At 39.4% G+C, this 17,380-nt stretch overlaps 1 protein-coding gene across 1 annotated transcript in view; it reads right to left on the bottom strand.

The window, feature by feature from the left end:
- WDR36 (WD repeat domain 36) overlaps window positions 1-17,380 on the bottom strand; it is a 54,663-nt gene that overhangs the window by 3,286 nt on the left and 33,997 nt on the right. Inside the window, exons 17-22 of the mRNA XM_054032293.1 lie at window positions 12,304-12,411; window positions 9,811-9,908; window positions 8,719-8,861; window positions 3,797-3,916; window positions 3,454-3,535; window positions 814-1,001 (exon numbers count right to left, since the gene is read on the bottom strand). Coding sequence (XP_053888268.1) covers window positions 814-1,001; window positions 3,454-3,535; window positions 3,797-3,916; window positions 8,719-8,861; window positions 9,811-9,908; window positions 12,304-12,411 — 739 coding nt within the window. The remainder of the gene's footprint in view (window positions 1-813; window positions 1,002-3,453; window positions 3,536-3,796; window positions 3,917-8,718; window positions 8,862-9,810; window positions 9,909-12,303; window positions 12,412-17,380) is intronic.

A 17,380-nucleotide genomic window follows, 5' to 3' on the forward strand; every position in this document is an offset into this window, starting at 1 on the left:
CCCTTAAATTTTAATCTCTGCAAGATTATTAAACTGCCTCGATTAAATGGACACTCTCACAGGTGTGTGAATCTAAAAAGAGAACATTTTAAAAAGTTGTAACTGTAATTCCTTTCCTACACTATAGTACAATAAAAAGTCTCTCAACCAGCAGAATCTACACATTCTATCATTAGATAACTTTAAGAACCATTTTACTAAAAAGTCACTTCTGTTTAAAAGAGTGCCTGTTGCCATGATAAGAAGTATGACAACTTGGTAATCTTCACACCTCCTGGAGTATATTCAATGTTAGCCCACTGGTGCTTAAATCATAGTTTCTCAAAATCAGCAGGCTAAGACGCAAGCTGAAAACTACAACTCCCAGGATGAAAAGAACAAATGCAATCAAATGTTTATCCTCACAAAAATATAGGTAACAGTTATTTAACTACATTTTAAGTAACTGTTGGTTAAGAAAAGCACCAAGTTATATTCGAACGGCAAATTGGAAAAAAAACAAAATAATCATAAGCAATGAATCGTGTTCAAATGATTTTTTTAAAAACTGCTAGTATTGTCTTTGCCACCATCTCTACTTTTTCATGTAAGTTGTTAAGACTACGGTCATGTTAGGGTTATCATATTAGTCAATAGATACAGTAAATCATTTTGGTAAACCAGAATCCATCACCATAAAAGATGATAAATTCTTCAAAGCAGGTCTGTTTTTTGTTGGGCAGATTTTATCTATTTTACAGAGCCATGTACCATTATGGTATAATAAGAAGCAGCAGCAGTAACAAAAATTGTATAAAAACCATATACAGTTACCTTTAAAAACAATGCAAGATATGCCTGGGCCAGCTCAAAGTCACACTTTGTGTTCAACATTGTCCCAATCAGTCTCAAAAAGCTTTTCATCACCTCTACAGAGCCACCAGCATCTGGAGCCAAGCCTCTTAGCTCTGTCTCAATACTAGATGGTCCCATTTCCTTTAGAATATTAAGTGGAGATTTATCTGTGTTAAAGCATTAAAAAAGAAACAGTTAAACATTTGCAATGAAGTGATATAGAAATGCTCAATACGAAAAAAAAATATTTCAAAATCTTTGAACAGCTATTTGGTGGCATTCTGGATGAGTCTCTTAGTTTGTTGGGGTTTTTTCTTTTTGGTTTCTTCAGAATGCCATCTCTGTCTGCAATTACTATTCTATCACATATTGAGAGGAAGTAGTATCTGAATCTTATCACCAGTAGTATGGATTTGGCTCGCCCTAAGGACTACCTATAGTATCTTTATTAACATTTTTTATGCCTTCTGACTTTGGTGCCTTCGAAGTGTTGTACAGCTTATCATTAACAACTTAGTCTTACCATTAACCACCAGCTTATCATTAACCATTAATTAACCACTAATTCCTGGCATAAGAAAAAGTGCAAACTGCCACTTTCAAGCTGTTAATTCAATATATACCAAAACATATGAGTTGAATAGCACTTTGGTTGAGATGAGCCTTTATTTAAGTAAGTAAAATATGCAATTATTTATTTAATCAAAGTTATATAATGCTTTTTCAACAGTTATTACTTTTGCTAGTGATTAATTGCCCCCAGTGTGGTGACAGAAAGATGGCCACTTTGTAATTTTAAGTGTTCTTTTCTCTTCATTACTCTTCTCACCCACTATTTCCAAATACTATAATCCTACCTGATTTTTGCTACCTCTAGTTATGCTTCTTTTGAAACTCAGAAGTAAAAGCTCATGACAAGATCAACTTCTAATGCAACTGTTCATAAACTAGTGATCTTAAACACTCTTTGTATTCTATTAGAGTCTGAGTTTCTGAAGTTACTGAGAAGAGACTACAACTTGGGGGGAGGGATAGCTCAGTGGTTTGAGCATTGGCCTGCTAAACCCAGGGTTGTGAGTTCAATCCTTGAGGGGGCCACTTAGGGATCTGGGGCAAAATCAGTACTTGGTCCTGCTAATGAAGGCAGGGGGCTGGACTCGATGACCTTTCAAGGTCCCTTCTAGTTCTAGGAGATAGGAGAATTATAATTAAACAATAAAATAAATAAATATAAATTTGTCAAAACACTTTACAATCTAGAGTGTTATAGTAGCTACACACGAGGCAAGAACCACAAAGCTAATTTTTATTTGTAAAAAAGTCACATTAATATAGTGCTGGTAAAATGCGGCATCTAATTGCCAGAGATATTCTTAAACAAAAAAAGCATACAAATATGCAACACATTTACAGAGTTAATATTCAGAGAATACTTGTAATTGTTCAAAAAGTCTTTACACTTATCTATACAGCAGCTTTGAAAAGATCCAATATAGTGCTGTGTATTGAGATACTAAATGCACTGCATGAAAATGTATATCAGTTTGTAACAGCTGATTATAGCAGTTCTTGTATACAAAATAGGATATAAAAAGTACCTAATTTTATCTTATGTTTTATCAATCAATCTCAGGTTCTATCACCAACTAGCACTATGGCAGGGAACGTTAAACCAAAAAGTGTCAGTCACCAAATGATAGAATATGCTATATAAAATGTACCTACCGACACCAGAGGAAGGAAAAAAGAATTGTTACAACGGAAACCACTCTGCAACCCTATCAGGGACTGCTTTACTTTAAATTGCCAGTCTATGTTGTCGGCAAATTTCATTTATACCCAGTGTTAAATCTGAGATTCACACTCAAATGAAGGAGAACGTCAGAATAAGCTGGCTCACTTCAGAAACCTTATTTGAAGGGTCTAAGCAGCAGCAGAAAAAATCTTAGCAAAGCTGGCTTGCAAACAAGTCTCCAATGACAATCTACTGACGTTCCAGCTCTGCTCTTTTTAATTAACAGTTGCTCCTAAAATCATATTTTAAAAGGGGCTCTGCAGAGGCACCATTTAAACAAACAAATGAATCCACCAATTATATAAATCTCTACAGGTGTTTCAAAGCATTTCAATTTCAAAATGCACCAAGTGTTAAGTTATCCAAAGGATTAATTTTTTATAACCAATTATTTCTGTTTAAGCCTTATGTTTACATTATCAAGAAGAGATCACAAGCCTTAAATTGTCTGAAATATGGTGAGCAGGCCATTCACAATAAAAGTTAATAAAAAGGTATTGCTTAGATAGTTCTAAAGAATCACCAGCATTAGATGTGCAGACATTACATTAAGCATTTACTGTCTGCCTTGCAGACCAGTGCTAGATCATCGTACGTTTCAAGGTATCGCAGCATATTATCTTTAAGTCAATCTCATTCTCTCATGTAGTAGTTATATTTTATTTATTTTTTAACTGTTAACACGTTTTGCCTAGTGCTGCTGTCTTTGCAAATATATGCTAGACCTCTTTTCCATGACGTACTAATTCTTCATCAGAACTCAAACATTCATCCCAATATTAATAGTTCGGTACACTTGAATTAAATTTCACACATTGACTTACACTCATTACTGCTCAAGGCTTCTTCAAGTTGAACGTAGAAATCAGATTTTTGTGCCAATACTCCAAGGTTTACTACCTTTGACTAAACAAAACGAAAAAGGTCATACACATCACTTGGAGCATATACCAATATACAATGTATACTTTCACATCCTACGAAGATATTTTTCCATGGATAGGACAAAGCAGTTGAGGAATCTGGATATAAATTCATTCTATATAAACAGTTGGCGCTGAAAAACTGTTTTGACAAAATTTTATTCACAGGGCTTTTAAAGTATGCCTGGGATATGCAGGGAAAAACATATAAAATATTCAAAACTCTATTCAGTTTTCTCTTTACCTGCTGTCCATCATTTTCTTGCTTAGCAGCAGCATATCGCGGTATGAGGCCAGGAACTGTTGGGATGAAGAATGGAGCTGATTTGGGAACTTTCGGTGGCTCTCTTGGTTTATTCTTTTTCTGTTTAAACATTTGAATTAAAATCATCAGGTTTATCATAAAAGTTTTTAATTGTATAGATTTTAAAAAAGAAATCCTTATTGGGAAGATAATCAGGACTGTTTAGAAAAACAAACACTTCAATATTTGGGAAATACTTTATTGATTAACGTTAGGAAGACTCTTAAGAGAGTACATCTACATCTGCCTGTCCCAGGCATTATGAAATGCATTACAGATTTTCTGAATGAAAAATCCTAAAGTAATATTGAAGACAGAGGGAGGGTCTTTTGGACAAGTTCTTCTATGCCTGATGCAGCTAATGGAGGGCATGTAAAGCTGTCTTTATGCCACTTTCCATTCCCCTCCCTTCCAGACACAGGTCTGGTGACTCAACATAAAGCAGATTCATAGGGGTGTTTAAGCTGGTCTGACTGGAAAGTGCCCTCAGACAGGCCAGTGTAGTGGCCATAGTGGCTGAGGTGGTGATGCAAGAGTCATTATGCAATTCCTATATCACCCAAGGAGTCCCTCCACTCCAGAGGAGTCCTAAGGCAACTGGTTAAGTCAGCTGTCTGTCTTGTGCTACCAGAACTATCCAAAGTAGGTGGGATAGGACCACAAGATCTGGCCCAGAAGCCACAATAATCAAAGCTTTCTCAGTATGAGGTGTGCATGTAACACTGCTCTACAGCCAAAATGCTTCTGAAATAAATGTAGTCAAACTTTACTAATTCTGGGTCACTGAGAACGAAAATGATTAAAATTGTTGATTGGCTCTAGTTTTCAAGATATGCTATTGGGTCAGTATATACGACCCTTGACTTGGGAATGGCGGAGGATACGTGAGTTATAAAGGGAAGGGATCTCAATTTAAACCAGAAATGACTAAAATACATCTTTGACTGGATCTATGAATAAATCTATGACTGGGTTTGGACAGTACTTGCTTTTTAGGCAAAACAATGAATGATGCAATCTGAAGCTGGTATTGCATCATACATGATATAAATGCATTGGTGACCTCCCAGAAAACACCATCCTAGCCATCATGGATGTAGAGGCTCTCTACACAAACATCCCACACACATAGATGGAATACAAGCTGTCAGGAACAGTATCCCTGATGATGACACAGCACAACTTATTGCTGAGCTCTGTGACTTTATCCTCACGCACAATTATTTCAAATTTGGTGACAATATATACCTCCAGACCAGTGGCACCGCTATGGGCACCTGCATGGCCCCACAATATGCCAACATTTTTATGGCTGACCTGGAACAATGCTTCCTCAGCTCTCGTCCACTCATGCCCCTTCTCTACCTACGCTATATTGATGACATCTTCATCATCTGGACCCAAGGGAAGGAGACCCTGGAAGAATTCCACCATGATTTCAACAACTTCCACCCCACCATCAACCTCAGCCTGGACCAATCTACACGGGAGGTCCACTTCCTAGACACGACCGTACAAATAAGCGATGGCCACATTACCACCACCCTATACCGAAAACCCACCGACCGCTACGCCTACCTTCATGCCTCCAGCTTCCACCCCGGTCACACCACACGATCCATCGTCTACAGCCAAGCACTGAGGTACAATCGCATCTGCTCCAACCCCTCAGACAGAGACCAACACCTACAAGATCTTCACCAAGCATTCTCAAAACTACGTTACCCACACAAGGAAATAAAGAAACAAATCAACAGAGCCAGACGTGTACCCAGAAGCCTCCTGCCACAAGACAGGCCCAGAAGAGAAACCAACAGAACTCCACTGGCCATCACCTACAGTCCTCAGCTCAAACCTCTCCAATGCATCATCAGTGATCTACAACCCATCCTGGACAATGATCCCTCACTTTCACAGACCTTGGGAGGCAGGCCAGTCCTCGCCCACAGACAACCTGCCAATCTTAAGCACATTCTCACCAGCAACCATGCACCGCACCATAACAACTCTAACTCAGAAACCAACCTCGATGCCAACTCTGCCCACATATCTACACCAGCAACACCATCACAGGACCTAACCAGATCAGCTACAACATCACCGGCTCATTCACCTGCACATCCACCAATGTTATATATGCCATCATATGCCAGCAATGCCCCTCTGCTATGTACATTGGCCAAAGTGGACAGTCACTACGCAAGAGGATAAATGGACACAAGTCAGACATCAGGAATGGCAATATACAAAAACCTGTAGGAGAACACTTCAACCTCCCTGGCCACACAATAGCAGATGTAAAGGTAGCCATCTTACAGCAAAAAAACTTCAGGACCAGACTCCAAAGAGAAACTGCTGAGCTCCAGTTCATTTGCAAATTTGACACCATCAGATCAGGATTAAACAAAGACTGTGAATGGCTATCCAACTACAGAAGCAGTTTCTCCTCCTTTGGTGTTCACACCTCAACTGCTAGTAGAGCACCTCACCCTCCCTGATTGAACTAACCTTGTGGTCTCCATACTGATTTATACCTGCCTCTGGAGATTTCCATTACTTGCATCTGAAGAAGTGAGGATCTTACCCACGAAAGCTTATGCTCCCAATACTTCTGTTAGTCTCAAAGGTGCCACAGGACCCTCTGTTGCTTTATACATGATATAAATTGCATCATGTTATTCCTAGAAGTCATGGATGATGCAATCACAACGAAGCTTACATCACTCTGCTGAACAAATTGCCCTATATCAGCTCTAGAAATCATATAGTGTTTGATTTCGCAAAGGGATGCATTTCTGTTTAGCCAAAGTGAGCAGAGATGCCTCATACTTGTGTGAACAGTGCAGATAACTTCTGCTATGTTTGTGGTGAAGTGACTTTTGCATCACAAAAGAGCAGTATAACCACTATGGTTAAGAAAGCCTATCACCTTTATTTTGGCTGCAAAATTGGAGATCAGGACAAGAGGTGGGCCCCACACATATGCTGCAACACTTGTGCAACAAATCTTCGCCAGTGGTTGAACACAAAAAGGAAATCTATGCCTTTTGCAGTGCCAATGATTTGGAGAGAGCCAGCAGATCATACCAGCAATTGTTACTTCTGCATGGTGCCTCCAGTTGGGAAAGGTGTGTCAAAGAAGAAAAAGTGGACTGTGCATTATCCAAACATTTCATCAGCTATACACCCAGTACCCCATGGAGAAGGACTGCCAGTTTCTGATGCACCAGAATCATTCTCACTTGAGTCAGATGAGGAAGAGGAAGAGGATGAAACTTCTGATCCTGAACCATCAATGTCACAGGACCCACATTCTCTCCCATCCTCCTCCTCTGAACTATACCTCATAACACAAGGTGAACTGAATGACCTTGTCAGGGATTTGGAACTACCCAAGAGTAAGGCAGAGCTGTTGGGCTCCAGACTACAGCAGTGGAATCTCCTGGCAGGTGATGATAGGGTTTCCATGTTCCGTGACTGTCAAAAGGATCTTGTCCCATTCTTCTTCATGGAAGGTGATCTTGTAGCCTGCAACAACATTGATGGTGTGATGGCAGCCCTCAACATCGTTCACGATCCAGATGAGTGGAGACTGTTCATTGATTCATCGAAGACGAGTCTTAAAGCTGTTTTACTGCATAATGGCAATGTTTTGCCATCAATTCCAGTTGGTCATGCAGTCCATATGAAGGAAACCTATGACAACATGAAACAACTTTTGAGGTGCATAAACTATGACCAACATCAGTGGCAGCTTTGTGGCGATTTGAAGGTTGTTGCTCTCTTGCTTGGTCTGCCAACTGGATACACAAAGTACTGATGTTTTCTCTGCAAAGGGGATAGTCGTGCAAGAGATTCCCACTACATCAAGAAAGATTGGCCACTCCGACAATCATTGGAGCCTGGGAGGAAAGGTGTTCAGCATCCACCACTTGTTGAATCAAGGAAGATTTTGTTACCACCCTTACACATCAAGCTGGGTCTGATGAAGAACTTTGTCAAGGCCATTGACAAACACAAGCAGCTTTCAAGTACCTCCGTGGAAAATTTCCAAGGTTAAGTGAAGCTAAGATAAAGGAAGATGTCTTTGTTGGTCCTCAGATTCGTGAACTTCTTCGAGATGATGCATTTGACCATGCGCTGCGTGGCAAGGAAAAGACGGCATGGAAAGTCGTCCAGTTAGTGGCAATAAATTTTCTTGGAAACAACAAGGCAGACAACTACAGGTTGTTAGTGGAAAACCTCCTCAAGGCATACAAAAGCCTTGGTTGCAATATGTCACTAAAGATAAATTTTTTGCACTCTCATCTAGATTTTTTGCCACCGAACTGCAGAGCAGTGAGCGATGAGCACGGTGAGCGATTTCACCAGGACATTGCAACAATGGAGAAACGCTATCAGGGCAAATGGAGCCCATCAATGCTTGCAGACTATTGCTGGACGGTGACAAGAGATGCTCCATTTAATGAATACAAGAGACAAGCCAAGAAGCGCCGAGTAGACGCTGAATAGGACTAAACTATGTACAGAATAGTTTTTTGCCTTTCGTTTCATAATAAATTTTATTTATATAACCCTTTTGCTGATTTTTAAAGTGTTACATAAACAGGACAGGTGAAATATTATCAAGTTAAGCAACCATAAACACATGAAAAGACCTAGGTTTACAATTTATGATGAAAACTCTACTATCTACACAATATACATCGACATAAAATGTAAAAACTTAAATATCTTAGAAACAGTAGCCAGTTGTTTTAATTGTCATATTTGAATTCAACACATCAAAATACATAATAAATAGCACATTTTATCTCTGAAGCAGACGACTTCTCAAAAATTGTAGACCAGTGTAATATTACCTTGATAACATCAAGATTGAGGAGGTTTTTCCATCTTGATTCAGACAGTGACGACAAGGTCACTAGCTGCTCTTCCAATTGCTCTGGTGAATTATAGTCTATCATTTCATCGCTTGTTTCTTCATCTCCTGTGATGTCCACATCTTTCAGAGACAAATTTAATTTATAAACACATGTAAACCAAAACAAGTTGTATCAGCACTGATGTAGGACATTTACATGAAAATATATTTGAGTTATGGAGATCATTTTAAATACTTTGTATTAAATAAAATTTAATATTTCAACAATGACAAACCATTGTAGGTAACCTAGAATCAGGGAAACTTGAAAAGATTAAAAAAATTGTTCAGGTACCAGTTTGAGATCAGCTGCATTAGATCAAAATAAAGTTAATTTGACAGTGTTTTCTAGTTTCTTGACTACTCTTAAAATTTTGACAGGATGAACAAAAATATTACTCAAATATTTGATGTTACTGCCTGTGTAATATATTAAAATAACAAAAGTGATTGGCTAGCACAGTTACATGTGCCTTTCAGAGTAGCTGTTGATAATCCAAATATATATTATGGCAGCAAACTGATTTATGGTCTGTGTGTGTGGAGAAGCAGACGGGGCAACCGAGAGAAGGGGAAGGGAAATGTTTACTAATTATGGGACTCTGCTGATAATCTTTAGACTCTATCCATCTACTGAAGTGTGTACAATATTTATAGAATTGCTCATAGACAAATATGCATACAATTACATACATGAAAGGAAAAATATAGTCTTATCATTAATGCACTCTAAGGAGATCTGGGTTCTGTCCCTATGTCTGCCTCAGTCTCCCCGTGTGACTGAGCAAGTCATGTGATCCAGAAGCAGGAACTAATTTTAGTGACTAAGGTTAGTGTGCTACATTTTAAAACAGTAATTTCCCCCGAGATGGTAGAAAAGAGTCGTTATTTTAAATTATAAGCAAATTTTTCCTGTTACATGAATTTCTTCGTGGTCAAAAATACTGAATTGTACACTGAGAAAATTAAATGTCTGCTATTTGAGGTTCGTTACACAACTAGGAATAAGCCTCTTTCATCCCATGATTACCTTGTGCAGGGCAAGTTCCTGGAAGCATTATTACAGAAGGCTCATAATCTGCTGGAAGTGGCCGTAAAGAGACAAGCGAATACAAGGAACGGTTAGACCTGAATAATGAGACAGATGACATATTAAAAACATTATTCCAATTTTTTTCAGACAAACGTGGACAATTATTTTAAACAGTGTTTTTTAAATTTCTGATACTACTATGATATGACAAATCACTGACTTTCTTTCTCAAAGTTAGATTCACTCATCTCTACAAAAACTAACACAAAGTTCAAAACTTGGAAAAAGTCTTCTGTAAAATATTGGTACAAGTGAAAAAACTTCCATGCTTTTAACAATCATGCTACAAAAGCACATTTCAAGAATAACAAGCCATTATTACAAATGACGTTATTTCTACTACCATGTAAATTGCAGCACATTTTAAATTTCTTGTTCTCTAGAATGTGTGTTTATTATGTTGAGCGGAGGACAAGAGCTGGGATTTCTGGCGCTGATATACTGTGTCATTTCAATTAATCTTTGCAGTTTCTCTCTAAAAGTTAGACTTACCCACCTGAAGAGACTGTTTTTAGGCTTAATGTTTGTAAAGTTCTTTACATTTACACTCCTTGTACAAGGATTTCCCATATTATGATTAATTAATTATTATCATCATCATCAAATAGCAATTATTCCTCCAATTTCTATGACCAGCAGAAATATGCATGAAGGAAGCTTGTGACAAATAAGGCCTAATCTATACTTAAAATGTTTTACTGGCATAGTCCTGATGATTAAAATATAATTTTTTGCTAACCTAGCTATACTGGCAAAAGCCCTAGTGGAGACACACCTACACCTGCAAAATTAAGTCCATTTGAATGGTTTAGCTTAGTTCACTCTGGAAAACGGTATAAACTATAATAATCCAAAGGACCTTTTTGCCGGTATATACTGAATCTGCACTAGAAGAGTTTGCCAGTACTGTTATATTGGCAGTTTTTAAAGTCACCTAAAACAGGGAGGAAGCCTATCACCACCCCTATATCTGCCCAGCAGTTCCTATTGCTCCAAACCACCCAATCATGTCTCCCCTGTCCCTCCATCAAATCTTGTCCCCAGGCAATCCTGTCACCCCCAGATCTCCCATCAATTCTGCTCTCACATCTGTTCTGCCCTCTTCAGCCCCTCTCGTCTGGTCCTCCTATAGCTCCTGCATTTCCACACCCTCCTCCTCCCAGGCTTGGTGGGGGACGGGTTGCAGCAGGGCCCCCTGTGACGAAGTGGGACTGTTCTTAATGTTTCTTCTGAATACTGTGTGGGTGCCTCAGTTTCCCCTATGCATTTCTTAAGTCTCTAGGAGGTGGAATAAAGGCCAGTGTGCATAAATCACTGACACTATCTCCTAGCAACAAATGGACAGGGCTCTTCCCCCCCTGCAAGGAAATAGCTAAAGGTGAACAAAGAGACCAGGTGACCTCCTGGCTCGGGAAAGAGACAAAGCCCAGAGGAGGAGGGGCTGGAGGGGGTTTTCAGTTTGGAGCTGGCTGGGGACTAGGAGTGAGGGCAGACGGGGGTGTCTCGCTCGCGTGGGGTGACCGGATAGCCAGTGTAAAAAACCAGGACGGGGGTGGGGGTAATAGGAGCCTATAGAAGAAAAAGACCCCAAAAAATCGGGACTGTCCCTATAAAAATCAGGACATCTGGTCACCCCAGAATGGACCTGGCGGAGGGGTTCCGTTCACTGGACCGACAAGCTCTGTTTTAGACCGTGTTCCTGTCATCTAATAAACTTCTGTTTTACTGGCTGGCTGAGAGTCACGTCTGACTGCAAAGTGGGGGTGCGTGCAGGACCTCTGGCTTCCCCAGGACCCCGCCTAGGCGGACTTGCTGTGGGAAGCGCACGGAGGGGCATATGCTGAATGCTCCCAGGAGAGACCCAGGAGGTGAAGCCGTGTGAACTTCTTGCCCTGAAGACAGTCTGCTCCATGGGAGAGGAGGCTCCCCAAAGTCCTGACTAGCTTTGTGGGGAGCAGCTCCAAAGCATCGCCCAGGGACTCCGTGACACCCCCCCTCTCCCTTTCCGGGGTGTTGCAAGGAAGGAAGGAGGAACGAAGGAAGAAGCAAAGGCGCCTTCCATTGGAGAGGACAGGGAAGGAGGGAGTGGAACCATCCTGAGCTACTGGGCTTTCTGCTCCTCTTTCTCCTCCTGAGACTAAGCTGTAGTGAGGAGAAATTTTTAAAAAGGAAAATATCAGCTGATTGTTAGGAAAGTGTCTAAATCATGAGATATTCAATGGTAGAACTGTCCCCCTAAGAACAGAAGCCTTTTGAGAGTTTTGAACTGGAAAAGACAAAACAATGGAGAATATACTGAAAGGAACAATTCTTAATTTGCAGTAGAAGGGTAGGGTGATTTAATAGGCCTTTTTCCATCTCCAATTTCCGTAATTCTATGCCCAAATAGGCAGATTTCTGAATACTTGTTAAAACGTATTATGTACTCACCATAGATAAATTCCAAGATCATCTACATGTGATGAAGCTAGAAAGTCTCCAGTAGGAGACATAGAAATGCTGATAGCTGCTGAGTCTAACAAAAAACAATCTATGAGGCTATGAAAAAAAACACAAAAAGGATTATATACAGGGCAATGAATTCATTTTCTTAACTTTCACATTTGCACTTAGATTATGGAAGCATACATACAAACTAGATTTTTTCAAATAATCCAATAAACTATGGGTATTTAGCAGGTGGATGACACTAAAACCACTTACTAATCTTTATTACTTTAAGTCATCTCTGAGGCAGTATAATAAAGTTTTAAGTGCCCCATACACACAGTTTTACATATATTTTGTGAAAGTCAAGAAACCATTTCTCCATAACCAATTCCACAGATTTACTACTAAATTGTAAAGAAAGTACATTTTATATTTTCAGTTAGAACTATATAGACACACTGTGTTTTTAGGCTCCCATCTTGTTTTCACCTCCCCATGCTCCCACCAATGGACTGCCACTCATTGCTAGCTTGTGTCACCTTACACGGCATAAAAGCACTGTTTGTGAGTGTCTCCCAACTAAACATTAAAATCAGCATAGCATCCTCAATTGTACTTGTATTCTCTCATTTTTTTCCCATCATAACTTGGAGAGGAAAATTCAATGTTTTGGGTTTTTTGTAATAGATTAAAAAAACATTAAATTTTGTATTTTTTAAAAACCCCAACTACAACTGTTATTTTGACAATAATGAAGAAGAAAATAGAAATAAACTAAATAGGCAATATCAGTTTAATTTAACAGCCTATCACCCTATAATAAACTCATTATACAGTTTTAATTGGTTACACTAGCACGTGTTTCCCCAAGACTAATATTTTTGATCCTAGATAAGTTACACATGATCAGGCCCTAACCGTATATACACCACTTCCCACAACCTCTCCTGAAATTCAAAATCTGCACAGTACGGCAAGAAACTCCCTGCTAACCAAGGAATTTGAAGTTATTATTTTAATGAGCATTTCTTCATATGCAAAGATACTTTGAAATAAAAGACTCTTTACTCTTATATAGTGTAGGAGAGACAGTGCTTAGTAAATGAATCAGTGTTGTAGTGAACAAATCCATTTACTGTAGGATTCCTGGTTCATTTACTGCAGTAATTGGAAGATGTGAAGTGAATGAAATGGGTCTGCAGGAAGAGAAAGGATGATTTTGGTTAAGGCAGCTTAATGACACTTGGAGAACAAGGTTCCTTCCCTGGCTCTGCAACACATGTCCTCTGTGATGCTATGCAGGTCACTTAAACCAAAGTTTTTACAGGTGGCCACTGTGTTTCTCTATTTTCTGAAAGCCCAACTTGAGTCACCTAAGGTCAGATTTTCAGAAGTGTAGAAGGTCACAACTGGAGCAAGATATCAGTGGGAGCTACAGATGTTCAGGATCGGGGGAGGAGGGAAAAGAGAGAGATGAAGGTGGGAGAGATTCCAGAGGACTGGCAGAATGCAAATATAGTGCAAATGTATAAAAAGGGCAATAAGGACAATCCGAGGAATTGCAAAACCAGTCATCTTAACCTCAGTACCGAGAAAGATAATGCAGCAAATAATCAAGCAGTCAATTTGTAGACACCTAGAAGATGCTATGGTGACAAGTAACAGTCAATATGGATTTGTCAAGAACAAAACCATTCCTTTGGTAATAGGAAATGATTACCTAGGTAGGGTAACGAGGCTTGTGGATCCGGGGGAAGCAGTAGATGTGGTGTATCTTGACTTTATTAAGGATTTTGGTATGGTCTCACATGACCATCTCATAAACTAGGGAAATGCCTACCTATCTCATAGAACTGAAAGGGACCTTGAAAGGTCATCAAGTCCAGCCCCCTGCCTTCACTAGCAGGACCAAGTACTGATTTTGCCCCCAATCCCTAAGTGACCCGTTCAAGGAGGGAACTCACAACCCTGGGTTTAGCAGGCCAATGCTCAAACCACTGAGCTATCCCTCCCCATAGATAGAGTTATTATAAAGGTGGATACGTAACTGGTTGGAAAGCTGTTCCCACAGAGTGGTTATCAGGGCTCACAGTCAAGCTGGAAGAGCATATCGAGTGGAATCTGGCAGGGACTGGTCCTGGGACTGGTTCTGTTCAATATCTTCAAAAATGATTTAGATAATGGCATAGAGTATACACTTAAAATTTGTGGATGATACCACACTGGGAGGTGTTTCAAGTGCTTTGTAGGATAAGATTAAAATTCAAAATGATCTGGACAAACGGTCTGAAGTAAATAGGATGAAATTCAATATGGACAAATGCAAAGTACTCCACTTAGGAAAGAACAATCAATTGCACACATACAAAATAGGAAATTATTACCTAGGTAGGAGTACTGTGGAAGGGGGTCAGGGGGTTATAGTGAATCATATACTAAATATGAGTCAACAGTATAACACTGTTGGAAAAAAAACGAACATCATTCTGGGATGTATTAGCAGGAATGTTGTAAGCAAGACATGAGAAGTCATTCTTCCACTCTACTCTGCACTGATAAGGCCTCAATTAGAGTATTGTGCCCGGTTCTGGGTGCCACATTTCAGGAAAGATGTGGACAAATTAGAGAAAGTCCAGAAGAGAGCAAAAAGAGTGATCAAATGTCTAGACTGAAAAAAATGGGTTTGTTTAGTCTGGAAAAGGGAAGACTGTGAGGGGACAGTATAATAGTTTTCTAGTGCATAAAAGGTTGTTACAAAGAAGGAGGGTGAAAAATTGTTCTCCTTAATGTCCGAGGACAGGAAAAAAGCAATAGGCTTAAATTGCAAGGGAGGTTTAAGTCGGACATGCAGAATTTGTGTCATTGGAGGTTTTTAAGAATACGTCAGACCAGTGGTTCTCAACTAGAGGTATACATATCCCTGGGGATACGCAGAAGTCTTCCAGGGTATACATCAACTCATTTAGATATTTGCCTAGTTTTACAACAGGCTACCTAAAAAGCACTAGCGAAGTCAGTACAAACTAAAATTTCATACAGACAGACAATGACTTTATATTAATCTATATACTATACACTGAAATGTACATACAATATTTATATTCCAATGGATTTATTTTATAGTTATATGGTAAAAATGAGAAAGTCAGCAATTTTTCAGTAATAGTGTGCTGTGACACTTTTGTATTTTTATGTCTGATTCTGTAAGCAAGTAGTTAAGTAAGGTGAAACTTGGGGTCCGCAAGACAAAAAAAAAAAAAAAAAAAATCACACTCCTGAAAGGGGTACAGTAGTCTGGAAAGGTTGAGAGCCACTGAGTTAGACAAACACCTGTCAGGAACGGTCTGATTATTACTTAGTCCTGCCTTGAGTGCAGAAGACTGAGCTAGGTGACTTATTAAAGTCCCTTACAGTCCTACATTTCTAAGAGTCTAGAACATGTTTGTATTGTGAAGGGAAGAGCCAAAAGGGAAGGGACAAGAGTGGGTACGAGGGAGATCAGGAGATGTGATGGGGCCACTGGAGCGAGTGAAGGGAAACTTCTCCATCTGTGACAGCGGAGAAAGATGAGAGGAGCTGTAGGAAGGGGAAGTCACCTCTTGTTGTATTTTGTCAAAATTTCCCTTGGAAGAAATCAGAGATCCTGGGTGGAGAGAGAAGTGGGCATACGGGGAGCAGAGGGTTTGAGCAGTGAGCCAAAGGTAACAAAAAGGCATCTGGGATTGTGGGTGTGAGATTTAATTAAGTTGTAGTAGTAGAGTTGTTTAGCAAGGAAGATGGCAGAACTGAAGGAGGAGAGAAAAAAATCTGTAATGGAGGAAGTCAGCCAGGTCATGGGATTTCCAACAGAGCTGCTCAGCAGCACAAGACCAGAAGCATAGCAGTGGATGTGGGAGGTGAACAAAAAAAGCCCCACAGATGCCTGTATAAAACCACTGTCTCGTGCAAGGAGAGAATCCATAAGCACTCAAAAAGGAAATATAAGTATGATGAGTTAGGCTGGGAGGGGCAGAAGAATGTGTTAGTGCATACTGAGATCACCAGGAAAAAGTTCAAGGCTAGAGAGAGAGTTAAAAAGATAACCCAGATTATGAGTACAGGGCATGTAAATTAACGTTAATTTGTCTGGTTTCAGAGGAGCAGCCGTGTTAGTCTGTATCTGTAAAAACAGGAGTACTTGTGGCACCTTAGAGACTAACAAGATTTATTTGCACATAAGCAATTTTGCAATAGAGAGACTTCAAAAACAGACTCTAATGAGAAAATGCTGATCTTGAATTGATTTGCAAATTAGATACCATTAACTCTGGCTTGAATAGAGACTGGGAATGGCTGAGTCATTACACTACTTGAATCTATTTCCTTATGATAACTATCCTTACATCTCTTGTCAACTGTCTGTAATTGACCATCTTGATAATCACTACAAAAGTTTTTTTCCTGCTGATAATAGGTCACCTTAATTAGCCTCTTAGTGCTGGTATGGCATCTTCTCTGTATGTATAGATATACACTCTTGTTATATGTTCCATTCTATGCATCCGATGAAGTGGGCTATAGACCACGAAAGCCTATGCTCAAAATCAATGTTAGTCTCTAAGGTGCCACAAGTACTCCTATTAATTTGTCTGTCCAAGCTACACTGAGTAAGAGAAATTTGCATACAGTTACATCAATTAAATTACATACAATCAAGCACAGATGGATCATCTATTTCTGTGAAATTTAAGGAGACCATTTAAACATCATTCAGATTTCAACAGAATTTATACACCATGTGCTCAATGAGTGGATAGCAGAGTGCACACTAAAAACAGACGTATCGTAACTTGTAAAAGACTGATGTTTTTGAATCAAATAAAATCTATGATTTTTCTTAAGTAGAGCTTCGAAGTTACAAAAACAATTGCTATGTCTAAAATAGCTCATATTCCTAATCATACTAAGGGAAAGTAAGACCTGCAGCTGAATTTTTAGTGAGCATCATTGCTCTATTTCAGTATTTTCCTCTGCCTATTCAAGAGCAAAACCATCTCTCTAAATTCCAAGCAAGACAAATTACCCTAATTTTTTTCAG

This window comes from Malaclemys terrapin, chromosome 6 (assembly GCF_027887155.1).
Source record: "Malaclemys terrapin pileata isolate rMalTer1 chromosome 6, rMalTer1.hap1, whole genome shotgun sequence".
Classification (NCBI taxonomy): Eukaryota; Metazoa; Chordata; order Testudines; family Emydidae; genus Malaclemys; species Malaclemys terrapin.